Source organism: Equus przewalskii, chromosome 4, assembly GCF_037783145.1.
Source record: "Equus przewalskii isolate Varuska chromosome 4, EquPr2, whole genome shotgun sequence".
Classification (NCBI taxonomy): Eukaryota; Metazoa; Chordata; class Mammalia; order Perissodactyla; family Equidae; genus Equus; species Equus przewalskii.
In genome coordinates, this window is record NC_091834.1 from 7,408,533 (window position 1) to 7,426,090 (window position 17,558).

Here is a 17,558-nt window from a genome sequence, read left to right on the forward strand (position 1 = left end):
CAGTCGTGGTTAATTCCAATATTTAACAAAGTTGAATTTTTTTTACCTACAAACTCACAATCATCAGAAATGTAGCATCAGAACTAGACATAAACGGGAGAAGAAGATCTGATGTGAGCAGCACAATGTAAATGTGAACAGTACTCTCTCACTTAAGAAAGCAGATGCACAAAATTAAAAATCAAAGCTCCCATATCAGAAATTTTAGGAATTAAAATTCCTATGCAATCAAAACATTTGTAACTAAAAAGAAAAACCCACAACTTGTGAAAAAAGATTTTGATAAAGATATTTGTGGGTTAGATCCGTATCTGTTGCTTAGTTATCATTAGAAAAGTTAAACTGCTTTCCTAGGTTATTGACTAATTAATCTACAAAATTATTTTATAACATACAAAATTTGGTTTTAAATCACCAATTGTAGCATTTTTCAAAATTAGTATCCTATGTGAATACAAAATGTACTAAATGCTCAAGTGTGAAAATCTGTTACTATGGAAATAAGAATCTTGGTGAATTCTGGAATATGTAATTTGATATTTTTTTTGCATGAAAATAATATAATCTGTTTCTCAATCCAGTGGTTTAGATATTTTCATCTTTGTGAAAAACAAAGGAAGTTAGGATTATTCTGCTAAGAAATCAGAGAACCTTGTAATCACTAAACCAATCTGTGGTTTTTAAAAAGAAAACTATATTAAGCATTGTATGCAATAAAAAATAATTGTTGTTTGCAATATTTTACGTATCCTTAACCACAAGTCATTTGCACAGGGAATAAAGAGGAAGGTCCAGACCTGAGCGTTTGCTGTCATTATTTCTTACAGACATCCCAGCATTGGTTTTTTCAGAATAATCTGAAAATAACTTGGAAATACTGTTTCACAGAGAGTTAAACAAAGCACAGAAACATACTTCACAAAAAGAATTAAAGCTATAATGTGACCCAGAGTATGCTTGACTTGCCAAAAGTCCTATAACTAATAAATACTAACTGAACCCAAATCATTCAATTCTAAGTCCCAAGTACCTTTAGAATTTTCCAAAGAGAGAGGGGCCAACCACAGGTAGAGGCGGGTTGCAGAGCTCTAACCCTGGCTCTGCTACTAACTTTCCTGGACTTTTTCAAGTCATTAAACTTCTCTGTGCCTTCGTTTCCTCTACTTCATGGGGATATTTTGAAGAGAAATATAAGCCAACAGTTGAACTCTGGCAGAAAAGCACTGTATGTACTTCAGTATGTCAATAATTTCTTGTTCCCACCACAAGTTTCAATTGACACTAATATCTTTTCTCTGGTTTTAGTTTTAAGCTTAAAATAACACTCTGTGTGTGTGTGTATGTGTGTGTGCGCCAGTGCTATCTTTCAACATGGCTGGCATTCTAACAAGATCCTCTGCTCAAACTTTTAAAATGCATGAAAAGTATCATAACATTATAATTCTTAGCATCACCAAAGCCTCGCAACCCAAAGCTGTGCAGAACATTTTAGAAATTCACAACAAAATTTTCCACCACATTACTCTCAACTTGAAAAAACGCAATTCAAAACTCATATACTACTCAGCTGCCCCCCATGAAGTTTAACACTACCAGCAGAAAATTATAAAAATTATACTGCTTTTAAAAATTATAAAAGAATAGTTCCAATTACAAATTATAAACTTAGCATACATTTTAAAAAATGAAGATCACCAATATTCCTAAAATAATGGAAATATGTAATGATCAATATGCTAGTAATTCAGGCATTTGCAATGTCTTCTATTTTGTCAACAGATATAGAATCCAGCCACTTTATATACTGAAGTCTAAAAAATTCTCAATATTGAGAATACAAAAGTATTTATAGGTAAGTTAACAGAAATTTCATTTTAAAGTAATACTTTAAGTTAAATACTTATACCATTGTTTTCATTCTTTCAACAGCATATCTAAACATTATTTAGCTTTATAACTTATGAAGACATGTAACTAACTTCCTTTTTCCTTTACCAATATATTTACCCAATAACATGAGCACATAGCTACATATAATACCTAGGGAAGGCACTTCATTAAAAATGCCCAAGTTAAAAACAGAAATAGCCAGTTTAAATAAAATATTATGGCAAATGGTCAGTATATACCTACTGAATACAAAGGTTACCAAAGGTGAAGACTGAGTAGTAATCTCGTAATGCATATGATTAAATCTTTACACACTGAGACTATGCTAATAGCAATGGAATTTTAAAAAAATATTTTAGGGTATAACCACCTTACATCAATCTGATTAATATTTTGAATGAATGAATACTGCACTTTTAACAGTGTTTAACACCTTGAGTTGTTCACGACCATTTGGAATACACAGAGAAGATGACTTGAATACAAACAAACTAGTTGAAATTCAATGTGGTTCACAGTAAAGATGCAGTGGCTTTCTATTTGTAGAACAAAGACTCTCAATCAAAAACATATATACAACTAAAATATTCTCAAGTGCAATTATCCAGGCTTTAAAAAGAATATATACTTTTTACTATGTAATTTTTTCTTGCTCCCCCTCCACCTCCCTGCATTTTTTAATGTTTGGCATAAGTGAACAACAAACCAGAATAGAAAACACATTTTTAAAAGACTAATGTACTCCTATTCTATTTAAGAGCAACATACAACCGCTTATAAATATAGCCTTTTTAAAAAGCACCCTTATATAAAACAGTGAGGGGAAAAATCCCTGCTATACATATGAAGCACAGTTTAAGCCCAATACAACTGACCAATCAAAATTAGTGAATGCACTGCATCTCTCTGCAGTGGAGAGAAGCCACAAGGTAGGCTGTCATTCTGCAAAAGCTGCCCAGAACAGACTTTCCTCTGAAAAGCAGTGCCGTTCCTTTTTCGAAAGACTGAATCTAAACGTTGTCTCTGGAGACAAGAAGCCTTCAGTATGTTAAATTACTTTCATTACGTATTTTCAAATTCTTATTGATTGCCCAGTAGGAAGAGTGAGAGACTGCAGCAGGCTCTAAGCAGCACTCCAGGTTCCATACATTAGCAGGACTGCTGAAACAATGGCACAGTACAGACACATATTTTCATTAAGGTCTTTTCCGAAGAGATGTTTATGACCCTCTTCCCCCGGTCCTCTACTAACAAGTGAACAAAATGAATCAATCAAAACTGGAAACGCTTCAACTACATCAAGAATTTATCAAATCTTTAGCGGAGGTAAGATGTGTTCCTTATTATAGTATACAGATGCTTTTGAACCTGTATAGTGGGGTAAAATTACTTTGAAAAATTTCAGCCTAAATTTTAAGAGTTTATTTGCTTAATTCTACCTATTGCTAAACATGTGGGGTTTTTTAGATCTATTTCTTTTAAGTCATGATATACTTTAAATTTAATTTTTTAGGCTGTGATGTTAAATACAAAGAATATTCTTTGTGGCTTCACTATGAAGACATCAGCTTTTAAGTCACTTTGGACATACTAAATATTCTTAATGTCATCAGCACAGTTTTTCTCAAGTGTTGAAAAAATGCTTATATTTCTTAAAAGAACCAGGTTTATAATTTAGCTATTATTTATTACTCAATTTTAGGTTAAGTTTATTACCGTGCATGTTCATTGAAAATTACTTAATTTGCAGTTACATTTTGCATTACCCTCTACATTTCAAGTACATGAACATCTATGGAAATTCACATCTTATCATGGAATCTGTTTTAATCAGCTGAAATTCAAACCATGTGCTAATAAGCAAGCTACAATATTTTACAGCAGGAAATATTGCTAAATTTATTTAAAGAGGGCATGACACTATGTTTAGTGTATGCTAATTGCTCATAATCTCTGAAAATACAGGCTAGCTTCTAAAATGAGAGCAGAAATTAGTTTAAAAAACGCAGCTTTTCTTTCAGGATTCTATTTGTAATGTTAACTCTTTATTAAATAACATAATATTTACAATTTTTGTTGGGAAAGAGAATATTTTATTTAAAGAAACCCTTAAATTTATACATAAGCTGTGGTTCTAATAGTACAGTTTGCTTGCTGTGCATGGTGTTAAAATAAACAAAAGTAACTTTCGATTAATTGGAAATTATTAGGAACCCCATTCTTAACCATTTTTTTCTTTTTCACAAGGGCCCACAGCAGCTAATTCAGTATTTACAACTGACAATGTGAAGAATGCATCTGAGCAAGCATCTCCCCAGCCGTCTGAACCACAAACTGCAGGATATTCTTGTAACACATGATTTTAAGACACTAAGGAGTTAAAACCAGAGAATACAGTCTACATTACCACTGGGATATAACACATCGACAGTAATCATCCTAAGAGATGCTATATAAAATAGCCACAAAAAGAAGAACAATATAACTGTAAAAGCCTGAATACAAAATGGTGAGCATTTCTAATGGGGGAGTTGATACTTTAACACACCAGAATCGTGGAGCTACTGATTCTTGAAGAAACAATGAAACAAGGACTGCCAAAAGGGGAATGCCAAACGTATCAGCAAGCTAAATGAAGCTTTAGCAAGTATTTTCTGCACTAAATAATCAGATATTCATACCAATTGATATTACTAAAGGATTTTTCCATCTGAGTATTATGACCAATTATGTATCCTGTTCTAATGAAAACAAACCAGATTAAACAGCAGATGGTTTTTATCAAAAGAACGTGAACCGGACTTACAATATAAAGCAAGTTATGTGATCAAGAAATCATTTCAAAATAATGAGGACTGCTATAGAAACAGACTTACATTTGTAACAAAAGGATGTCTAAACACATTTTAGAAGCTAGAAACCTTATGTTGCCTTTTTGTTTTCACATGTTCTGGAAAATAAAGAGACACCATCATATATTCCCTCAAAGGGAAACGATTCCTATCATTTGCGGAAGTTTCTCTCGGTTGTGACTTTTTAAGGCAAAACAAACACAAATACTTTGTACTGGTCTTTAGAAATCCATCAGCCAACTAAATCTCACAATTCATACAGTTGAAGTATTGGAGAGAAATTGAAAGAATTCCTACAGGACATGAAATAAAACACAGCTACTTCACTGTTGTCAGGTAAAAATTCATGTCAAAATTTGTCAATGACATCATGTATCAGTTTGTGAAAAACTAGAGTAAGCCAAAAGGCCCATAAGGCACAGCAAACAGGTAGGTCAGAAGATGCATGCCCCCCCCACACTGCTTAACACTTATGAAAGAAAAGGATCCAGCTCTAGAGGAGAGGCATTTTTCTTAATTATCGTCTCACTTGACATTTCTGCTTTATTTAATTATAAACCTAACCGATGTGATAAAGACCTGAGGTTTTATCTGTCAGTTCAGCAAATCTGGCACATTGAAAATTTTGCATTTTTATAGGATTTCAATCTTAGATAAGACCTTCACTTACTCGAGTATATGCCTGTAGTAATATTTTATGCCAAGTTCAAAAGACATTAATAATGTTATCATTTGTGTTTCTGAACTATTACCCTTAAAATAATATGCATAAATAAAATTGTATTCTAAAACTTGTCAAAGATTACATCAAGTGATAGGTTAACATGAACTCTGAAAATTACTAGCTTTTATAATTTATGTTTGATTATGACTTTGCAGTCAAAATGCTGTACTTGAAATGTGAAATATAGTTGGTTGTATGATTTTTTTATTTTAACTGAATATACTGATTACTGACATTTTAGCCCAGAAAATCAGACATTATTTTTATAAATTACTCTAAGCCTCTCTATATTAAAATATAGATTTGCATGAATTAGTAAGAGTTTTTTTTTTTTTAATTTTCCTCAGATTTATATACACTGGGTGATTTATACAAAAGGTTTCACAAGGAATGTGTAACTTTAAGATTCCTCAGAAAATGGGCTTCAGATACTCCTTTTCCCTAAAATTTCATTTTTTACAAAAAATTGTTTAATCAAATAAAACAAACTGATATATTATTACAAATCACTTCAAAAATGGCTATTTCTTAATGATACTAAATTTCAATTTTCTCCTTCCATAAGCTATGAGAGGGTGTGGTCACAAAATAAATCATTCATAGGAGTGATCAGTGCTCTTTTACCAAGCCATTACTTTAACAGAATGTCTTTTTCTTCTAGTTTTTATAACATAAGTTTGCTCATTTTAAAGTTCACTGAGCATTTTCACTGCAAAATATGAAATATTTATCATTTGTCTACTTCTGTGGGAAATAACTCCAAATATCCCCAAGCACACTGTTGACTTCTAAATATGAATTTGATCAAGAACATGGACAAAATGATTTAAAACAAACTAATGCTCTCTGCTATTTATCAATCTAAATGATCCCCTGTCCTGTTCATTTGAAATCTCAGGGGAATAATTACACCTACACTAATTATGCTAGAACAAATTAAAATAGCATTTATTTCCCACCTACTCACAACAATTTAAAACGAAATCTTAAAACATTGGGCTAAAATTAGTTTTGCATGGTAGTTTTACTATACAAAAAATATACTGTATCTCAAAAAATAAGCTTGAAAAAGCCAGATGAAGAAAGCCTTTTTAGTATATTAAATAATTCTGAACTATATAGGAGTAATGCCTATATAGTTATCTTCAATGGGAGAAGCTAATTTCCTCTGACATCAAAACAATGCAAGCTTGATGTTTTCTAATTCTACATTTTCCATTAATAGTTCACAAACTTAAAAATTAACTAAGTACACAACTAAAAGATTTTTGCAAAGAACACATGTTTTATACGTCATTTAAATTGCCAAATATCAAATAGTTTATTCTATTTCACTTTCTAGGGAAAAAACCAACTGCTCCAAAAGAATGTGTTTTTCTCCCATTCTGGAAATCAACATGCAGTCTGAATCTAACATTACAGTGCGAGATGACATTGATGACATCAACACCAATATGTACCAACCACTATCATATCCATTAAGCTTTCAAGTGTCTCTCACCGGATTTCTCATGTTAGAAATTGTGTTGGGACTTGGCAGCAACCTCACCGTATTGGTACTTTACTGCATGAAATCCAACTTAATCAACTCTGTCAGTAACATTATTACAATGAATCTTCACGTCCTTGATGTAATAATTTGTGTGGGATGCATTCCTCTAACTATAGTTATCCTTCTGCTTTCACTGGAGAGTAACACTGCTCTCATCTGCTGTTTCCATGAGGCCTGTGTATCTTTTGCAAGTGTCTCAACAGCAATCAACGTCTTTGCTATCACTTTGGACAGATATGACATCTCTGTAAAACCTGCAAACCGAATTCTGACAATGGGCAGAGCTGTAATGTTAATGATATCCATTTGGATTTTTTCATTTTTCTCTTTCCTCATTCCCTTTATTGAGGTAAATTTTTTCAGTCTTCAAAGTGGTAATACATGGGAGAACAAGACACTTTTGTGTGTCAGTACAAATGAATACTACACTGAACTGGGAATGTATTATCATCTGCTAGTACAGATCCCAATATTCTTTTTCACTGTCATAGTAATGTTAATCACATACTCCAAAATACTTCAGGCTCTTAATATTCGAATAGGCACAAGATTTTCAACAGGGCAGAAGAAGAAAGCAAGAAAGAAAAAGACAATTTCTCTAACCACGCAACATGAGACTACAGACATGTCACAAAGCAGTGGTGGGAGAAACGTAGTCTTTGGCGTAAGAACTTCAGTCTCTGTAATAATTGCCCTCCGGCGAGCTGTGAAACGACACCGTGAACGACGAGAAAGGCAAAAAAGAGTCTTCAGAATGTCTTTATTGATTATTTCTACATTTCTTCTCTGCTGGACACCAATTTCTGTTTTAAATACCACCATTTTATGTTTAGGCCCAAGTGACCTCTTAGTAAAATTAAGGTTGTGTTTTCTAGTCATGGGTTATGGGACAACTATATTTCACCCTCTATTATATGCATTCACTAGACAAAAATTTCAAAAGGTCTTGAAAAGTAAAATGAAAAAACGAGTTGTTTCCATAGTGGAAGCTGATCCAATGCCTAATAATGCTGTAATACACAACTCTTGGATAGATCCTAAAAGAAACAGAAAAATTACCTTTGAAGATAGTGAAATAAGAGAAAAATGTTTAGTACCTCAGGTTGTCACAGACTAGGAAAAGGTCTAAGTTTCACCCAAACTCACCTTCAAAAGTTTTAAATTTAAATTGTAAAAAATAAAATTACTGCCAAATATGAGAAAAAACATTTTAAGTATTGGTTATGTTGTAAATTTTCAATGTAAATGTCAAGATTAGATTAGGTCATATATATTCAATTTCTTCATTACTTAATGTATTTGTTGCATGGCAGTTTGTTAAAGTTAATATCATATGTATATTTTGTCAATATTATGTCCATCAGAAGATATTCATGTAAGTCATATTTTCTAAAGAATAAATACATAGCCTTAAAACAGTGTATAACTTTAAAATGTAACTGACACAGTTATCCTTGCTTTTGATTTTTTTATAAAGTGTATTGTTTCTAAGCCACAAACTATGGATATATTTATATGATGACAACTGGAATAGCATTTTGACAGGAACCAAAATTACGGGCTCCAAACAATCAAAACAGTCTAGGATTTTCTGTACCACTATATTACGTTTTCTAGCATAGTCTAATTGCTATAATATTTGATGCATCAGAAATAGTGAACTATGTATGAATCTTTATACTTTTTGAATGTAGAAAACTGTAGGATTTATCAGGATTTTAAAATTCAGGAACCAAAAGAACAAACAACTCTGTATATGCACACCAAGATAAGGCAACTTTGAAATTCTAGTTTATTATGAAAAAGAGATTGATTTTCTAAGATCAAGGGCACTTTGCCTATAATATACAAATGAACTGACAATAAAAGGAGGGAAGAGAACTAAAGCACCAGCCTCTTTCTTCCCTCCTCACTTTGCTTGAGTCTAAACCAAAGGCTCTGGGTTAACACTGTAAACTGGTACAAACCAGTGCATTAAAATAAACTGACTTGCTAACTTTATTTAAGCTGGACTTTTTGTATAACAGAAGTTAACTATTAAAATCTGAATACAAGGAAGAAAATAAAGACTTTACATCACTGTAGAAAAGCTTAACAAAGCCAACTATTTCTAGCCAAACACATATCTAAAATGCACAGCAACTTTAGGGAAATACAGTTTGCACAATGCTCCTGCACTATCATAATAGCTTCCAAATGTTTCAAAACTTAGTTCTACTTCCACTCTGAAAATCATTAAAATGGCAATAAATCTTATCAATTACTTTACACCACTTTAATTTAAGCATTTTGTGTCCAATCCTCAATTCATGTTCAAAAACTATGAAATTACTAATCCTAACTATAGATATCACGTTTGAGAATCTCATACCAAATATTTTCCTATTGTTACAATCTAGTAATCTATCAATGAGTGCTAATTATCACTGATTCAGAAAAATAGCAATAAGTTATTTAAAGTAGGCAAATACTACCTTATAATTGGTTAGCTGGACAATTTTTTTCTTTTTTTAATACTATATTCACTAAATCAAGTAGCAACTCCTTTTTAAGTAAAAAAAATTTTTATGTCTAATAATTCAATAATATAACACTTTTACATAAATAAATGAGATTCATCCAATCTAGTTTACCGAATACACTAATCCTTGGGGAAAGGAGCACCACGCAATAGCTTGAATTCACTGAGGTTACATGGCAAATTTAATACTGGTTTATTTCTGATAACAATATTAACATAAGATCAAATCTTGGCAAAGGCACAGTTTCCTTCTGTCTTACTTTCCACTCTTTTATGGAATTAAAGGAATGCTTCAATCTGACAAAATGTGCCATAAGCAAGTAAGACATTCTTTGAAATCCTGAAGAGAAATTAAGACTTCATAAAGATATTAAAAAATTTTTCATTCAATAAATATATTTGGCACAAAATATCTCCTAACATATTCATTAAATTTTTTTTAAAAACTAATTTTTACTTGAACTCCTGAGCATGAATTAAAATTTTAATATTTAGTTTTATAACCTAATAAAAATTAGACTATTTTTAGAGTTTTCATATTAAGAGAAAACCTTTTGTGTTTTAAATATTTTTAATCTTCAAGTTTATAAAGCATGCCAAAGAACTCAGTTAAAAAAGTTTTCTAATATATTTGCCTATAACTGTTTTCATGTCCTCTTCTTCTCTGTAATAAGAAATCTAGCAAAATAAGAAATAAAAGGCAAGTATTGTAATGTTGCCCTCTAAACTGTTATTATTTCTACAGTTGACACTGGAACAGACAATTAACAAACATTTTTGCCTACCTGTAATGATCTTTCATACAAAAATGCACCCACTGATTTGCAACAAAGAAAATTCCTAGAGAACTTCTAACAGCTTTTTAACAAGTTAAATAGTATATAATATGTAAACCAGAATAATATTTATGTTAAAAGTTCAGCTTTTAAAAACAAGTCACAAATGTTTGCAATTACTGACTTCAGCTTAAACGAGAGAATGAGAAGCTCAGACAAGTTTTCTTTATTAAGTGCTTGTTCTACGAAAAGGTAAAATATTTTTTTTCCTCATGATGACCCCCACCATAACATGTAAATTTTTCACTTTATTTCAAATAATTTTACAAAAAAAGGATTAATGCCAATTTTTCACGTTAGAATGAAAATTTTATATGCAAAGGTACTAGAGACAGTAAACTCAATATGAAATCCTTCTTAAAATTTTATTTTTCTACCCATATGCCACAAATCACAGATGTAGCTATCAATTTCTACAGAGTTAACTGGGTTAAATCTTCAAAACTATAGAAATAAAAACTATTATTTTAAAAACTAACCAAAGATGAACTCAGCAAGTTACGGAACTGTTATTTTACCTTTTGTTTTGTTTGCTAATTTAAGGAAGTTATGATTCTACCAACTAGTACGCAACAGACGACATGTTCAACCTACCATGAAAATTACATTATTTACAATTACCCTTTCAAAATAATTCACTCATAATTCTGTACTTCTCACTTATAGCAAGTCAATTTTCAAGTATGTGTCTATTTTTTATCCCCCAAATAAAATTATAGCAGAATCTCAGTTCTCTGGGCATTAAAAATCAAACTCCTCATTTAACTGAGATTAGACTTAAAGTATAAGGAAACAGGTGCTTAGTAGGGCTTCATTCAACATAGTACTTTCAAGACTACTTTCCAAATTTAAAGAAACTTTTGACTTTACATTAATTAAGCTTTGGCATTCAATTAACATTTGAATTCTTACAATGTAGAAAGCATTATGGCAGATACTCATATGGCAGATACTCATGGGGAACAGTCATTACCCTCAGAGCTTGAAATCTGGAATCAAGGTATTAAAAAGTATGGCAATATCTATTAAGAAAAAGGCAGAATGTGGTAAACGCTATAAAAAAAGTAAAAAGTTCTTAATAGACTTAAGAAGAAAGGAATTATGTTGTATTTAAGAGCAATATAAACAAAAGCATTGCTGAGGAAAGCTACTGAAGCATATTCTGGAAAGTAAATTGTAGTCTTTAGAAGAAAAGGAATACAGTAGTGAGAAGCTGATCCGGTAAGTAAAAAACTGGGGCCAAAAGACAGAAGGCCATAAATGCCAGCAGAGAAATCTGAGCAGGGGATAATACAAGGAGAAACGAGCTACAAAAAAAAAATGATAATAATAAAACAGCAATACATAGAAAGAGTTGACTGGGTAAGGCACAGACAATGGGAAGCTGAGAAACCAAACTGTTGATTGGGTAAGACACAGAATATGGGAAGCTGTTGCCATCACTTTGATAGGTAATAAAAGGCTTGGCAAAAAATGTTGGCAGTAGGTCTGCAAAGGAGCATAGAGACATAACAGGCAATGTGAAGGCAGAATCAATAGGGTGAGTCCACTGACCAGAAAGACAACCGGGGTAAGAGACTGAAGAACTAAAAATGAGGATTACCCTCAAGGATGGAAGAACTTTTTAATTATGCTTTGTACAAAGCACGTGGATACCAATTGCAAAAACAAAAAGAATTCCTGGCAAAGCAGAAAATTCAATTAAGTAAAATACATAACATCATTCAAGAATGTTCTAGTTATTAAAAATAATTCAAAATGAAACTTTCAAATTGATGTTTTAAATTATCTACTTTATATTTTGCATACAGGTTTATTCAGTTGTCCACTGAACATATATTTTCTTCTTCAGTAAATTTTTTACTTACAAAAAATTATAAACACTTAATGGAAAAATGCCAAGGTATATAAAGTAAAAAATATAAATATCATCCTTTGCTTTTTTTTTCCTAATAAGTTATTATGAATATCCATCCAAATCATTATATACATATCTCCTTCATTCTTTAATGGCTGCATAAAAATAGTTTTTAAAAATTAAAAAACATACAGAAGTATTTCTAAAAAATAATATCGATAAAATAACAAATACTTAAACTTTTTTCTATTATAAGTAAATAGCTTCAGGCTACATTTCAAGATCACTGAAAAAGGTAAGAAAGGTAACTTGGCAAATTTTGAAAAAGTTACTTTTCTAAATGGAAGGAAGAAGCAAGGGGAAAACCACAAGATAATGTATTTCTTTCCTTCTTTTCCACTAAATAATACGAGAAATAAAAAAACTAAAGGAAACTTTAGGCACCTATTTTCTTCACAGTTCAGATGGACATTTGTATGTACTCCTGAATATAAGCCTCCCATGGGACAGCAGTGAACTCGAAGAAGTGAAACATGAGATGACTAATAATAAATGTTAGGGAAAAAAGATTTAGATCATATTATAAAAGAGAAAAATAAGGAGGTAATTAAACATAGGGAGGGCAGGAAAAAGATCTAAAATAATCAGAGATGCTCAGCTCTTAGAGGAATACAAAGAGAACACAGAATTGTGGGTTAGAGTTCACAGAAGGAAACTAAAGACTTTTTCTAAAAAGCATTCAAAACAATGAAAGGAATTTTTCTGAAAAGAAACCCAAGTTTGGTAGACTGGACAGATTAATAATATAATAACATATATTGCATCATAAGAAGTAGAATAAATATTAGAATATTACAATTCACCAAAGTTTGGAACAGAATGGTATAGAGATGTAAAAATAAATGAGAAATTCGGCTTATTACTAATACGAAAGCTATTACTCTTTTAAAGAATATTCATTTTTGCAGGAGAAGAAGAGATCAGCAAACCTCTTCTTGCTCATGATAAAATAGCATGTGAAATAACCCTAAGTATCTCTCCCCTCCATTCACACATTGTTTATAGACCTCAATAAACTGTATCCATGGCTTTCAAGCATGACAGCTTTGTACTTCCACCAGCAAGTGGTAAAAACTGCTGTCATTCCTGTCACTGCCACCAATATCAACTCTCTACCACTATCAAACCCTGAAGCATCAAGTAAGATAAAGGAGGAGAGCTGAGCCTGTTTGGAAATGAGGTCACTTTCCTCACTCTGCTTCCATGAAAGCGATATGTCGTATATTTCTGAGAGGCATTAAGCAAGGCAGCCTACCAAAGCACATCCAAAAATTTTTCAGATTGAAGAGAAAAAGGAGCAAGAAAAGAGAGTAAGGCTATGGGAAATCACTTTCCAATCAGACAGCTATAGATATGCAATACTAATAACAGATGCAAAATGAACAAATTTTAATTTAACATAAAATTTTGTAACTGTTAATGCTAACAAATGAGAGTTCTGGCCATATTACATGTAGACTGTAGGAATGAAAAATATATGGGTTTGGTATATATATCATATATATCATACATGTATATGATGATCTTATATGTATATGTGTATACACATACATATATCAGCCATTCATATTACTCATAATCACATATGTCACATAATGGATACTGGATACACTGTATATTGATTGGATAGAGAAGACAGATATACATTTCACTGTAATATTGTTAATGCCTTAGGACAGGATGAAATGTAAAACATCAAATTTATAGTCTACACTTTAACAGTTTTCTTCCCAATTCTTAAAAAACTGCAGCCTTTCTTTTGTTACTGAATTTTTTCCAACTACCGCTTCTACCACTTGCTAGCAACCTGTAGCTACCTAACTTTATAAAACTGTCTTTAATCCACACAACACAATAATAGCCTGTAATACTAATGTAAGCTTTGATAAAGCTTCCCCAAAAAAGTGTCTGATACATACTAACTGATAAGTAAACATGAAATTGAAAATGAACAATTTTTAAACTTCTTACTCTACTGTATCTTGTCTAGGAGAGTGTGTCTCAAAATGAACCCCATCTAAATCAGAATCCTCTAGGGTGCTTGCTTGAAATGCCAATTTCTGGGCCCCACTTTAGACTTAATGAATCGGAATCTCTGTGGTTGAAGCTCTGAATAATATGTTTTAATAAGTACTCTCGGATGATCTGCGTCCTAAAGCTTAAGAACCATTCCTGTATATACTGGAAGACACAAGGCACTTTGATACCTAGGTAACAGACATTTAAGGAACTAATAAATGAACACATAGAACCATTCCTGTATATACTGGAAGACACAAGGCACTTTGATACCTAGGTAACAGACATTTAAGGAACTAATAAATGAACACATAGAACCATTCCTGTATATACTGGAAGACACAAGGCACTTTGATACCTAGGTAACAGACATTTAAGGAACTAATAAATGAACACATAGAACCATTCCTGTATATACTGGAAGACACAAGGCACTTTGATACCTAGGTAACAGACATTTAAGGAACTAATAAATGAACACATAGAACCATTCCTGTATATACTGGAAGACACAAGGCACTTTGATACCTAGGTAACAGACATTTAAGGAACTAATAAATGAACACATAGAACCATTCCTGTATATACTGGAAGACACAAGGCACTTTGATACCTAGGTAACAGACATTTAAGGAACTAATAAATGAACACATAGAACCATTCCTGTATATACTGGAAGACACAAGGCACTTTGATACCTAGGTAACAGACATTTAAGGAACTAATAAATGAACACATAGAACCATTCCTGTATATACTGGAAGACACAAGGCACTTTGATACCTAGGTAACAGACATTTAAGGAACTAATAAATGAACACATAGAACCATTCCTGTATATACTGGAAGACACAAGGCACTTTGATACCTAGGTAACAGACATTTAAGGAACTAATAAATGAACACATAGAACCATTCCTGTATATACTGGAAGACACAAGGCACTTTGATACCTAGGTAACAGACATTTAAGGAACTAATAAATGAACACATAGAACCATTCCTGTATATACTGGAAGACACAAGGCACTTTGATACCTAGGTAACAGACATTTAAGGAACTAATAAATGAACACATAGAACCATTCCTGTATATACTGGAAGACACAAGGCACTTTGATACCTAGGTAACAGACATTTAAGGAACTAATAAATGAACACATAGAACCATTCCTGTATATACTGGAAGACACAAGGCACTTTGATACCTAGGTAACAGACATTTAAGGAACTAATAAATGAACACATAGAACCATTCCTGTATATACTGGAAGACACAAGGCACTTTGATACCTAGGTAACAGACATTTAAGGAACTAATAAATGAACACATAGAACCATTCCTGTATATACTGGAAGACACAAGGCACTTTGATACCTAGGTAACAGACATTTAAGGAACTAATAAATGAACACATAGAACCATTCCTGTATATACTGGAAGACACAAGGCACTTTGATACCTAGGTAACAGACATTTAAGGAACTAATAAATGAACACATAGAACCATTCCTGTATATACTGGAAGACACAAGGCACTTTGATACCTAGGTAACAGACATTTAAGGAACTAATAAATGAACACATAGAACCATTCCTGTATATACTGGAAGACACAAGGCACTTTGATACCTAGGTAACAGACATTTAAGGAACTAATAAATGAACACATAGAACCATTCCTGTATATACTGGAAGACACAAGGCACTTTGATACCTAGGTAACAGACATTTAAGGAACTAATAAATGAACACATAGAACCATTCCTGTATATACTGGAAGACACAAGGCACTTTGATACCTAGGTAACAGACATTTAAGGAACTAATAAATGAACACATAGAAGCGCCTCTGAATTCAATTCAGGCCATACTGCCTTCTTAAAAAAAATATTTTTAACCATTCTTCATTTTAGCTAATAAAATTTTAGATAGACGGGATTATATACAATACAATCCAGCAGGACATCTGATTCATAAGGACTAAAATTTTTTTTTTTTAAAGATTTTATTTTTTCCTTTTTTTCCCCAAAGCCCCCCGGTACATAGTTGTATATTCATCGTTGTGGGTCCTTCTAGTTGTGGCATGTGGGACGCTGCCTCAGCGTGGTTTGATGAGCAGTGCCATGTCCACGCCCAGGATTCAAACCAACGAAACACTGGGCCGCCTGCAGCGGAGCACGTGAACTTAACCACTCGGCCACGGGGCCAGCCCCGAGGACTAAAATTTTATTTTTTTAAAAGAAATCATATGGGCAAGAGTTTCCTCTAAAAATCATACACCCTTAGAAGATAAAATAATCCCAAATATGAAACACGACACCATAAAGTGTTTACTTTTACTTCACTCGACCAAAATACTGAGTTAATTCTAAAATCGCACAACTACTGTTTCTCATAATGTTATCTTAATCTGACCAGAAAGCAAGTACTACACTAGCACATTTTTGCTCATTTCAATACAAAATTTCTATTAAAACATAATACTGTACATAGAAGATAAGAATTCGTTCTAAAATAAATTTCCAATACTAAAAATTTATATTTTGTGTATCTTTTGAACAGATATCACTCACGTCAGGTGGATGGTTTGAGTCAAACATTTTTCCTCTGTTACCGTAATTTCCTTTGTTTGTGCCAACACCACAATTTAGGAAATATTCAGGTATTCCTCAATACATTATGACAATTCTTTTTTTTTTCCCCCTAAAGATTGACACCTGAGCTAACAACTGTTGCCAATCCTTTTTTTTTTCCGCTGCTTTTTCTCCCCAAATACTCCAGTACATAGTTGTGTATTTGCAGTTGTGGGTCCTTCTAGTTGTGGCACATGGGATGCTGCCTCAGCATGGCCTAATGAGCGGTGTCATGTCCATACTCAGGATCTGAACTGAACCACCGAAGCAGAGTGCACAAACTTAACCACTCAGCCACGGGGCCGGCACCCATTATGACAATTCTAATTTCCCATTTTGTTTTATAATAGTATAAGTAACACTCAATAAGTACTTCAAAGGGTATTGTGGAAACACTACCCTGGGAACATATCTTAATGCTTTTACTAAGAAGTCTTTCCAACAACAGTGATATTATCTTCCGTTATAACTCTTGGTTTTTTAGCATTTTCACTGATTGAGTCATACAACCAACCCATAACAGGCGAGTATTATTGAAAATGGGCTGATAATGAATACAACTTAAATATATAAAGACAACAGTTGAGGTGATTGGATATGGCCACCTTA

At 32.5% G+C, this 17,558-nt stretch overlaps 2 protein-coding genes across 8 annotated transcripts in view; one reads left to right on the plus strand and one right to left on the minus strand.

The window, feature by feature from the left end:
* The window catches only part of COG5 (component of oligomeric golgi complex 5), a 344,840-nt gene that overhangs the window by 244,811 nt on the left and 82,471 nt on the right, over positions 1 to 17,558 (minus strand). The gene's annotated exons all lie outside the window — the stretch shown is intronic.
* On the plus strand, positions 2,748 to 10,252 carry GPR22 (G protein-coupled receptor 22). The gene is made up of 3 exons (XM_008532220.2): positions 2,748 to 3,216; positions 4,138 to 5,078; positions 6,809 to 10,252. Exon 3 carries the CDS (start codon positions 6,834 to 6,836, stop codon positions 8,133 to 8,135), a length of 1,302 nt encoding a protein of 433 aa, XP_008530442.1. The 5' UTR covers positions 2,748 to 3,216; positions 4,138 to 5,078; positions 6,809 to 6,833; the 3' UTR covers positions 8,136 to 10,252.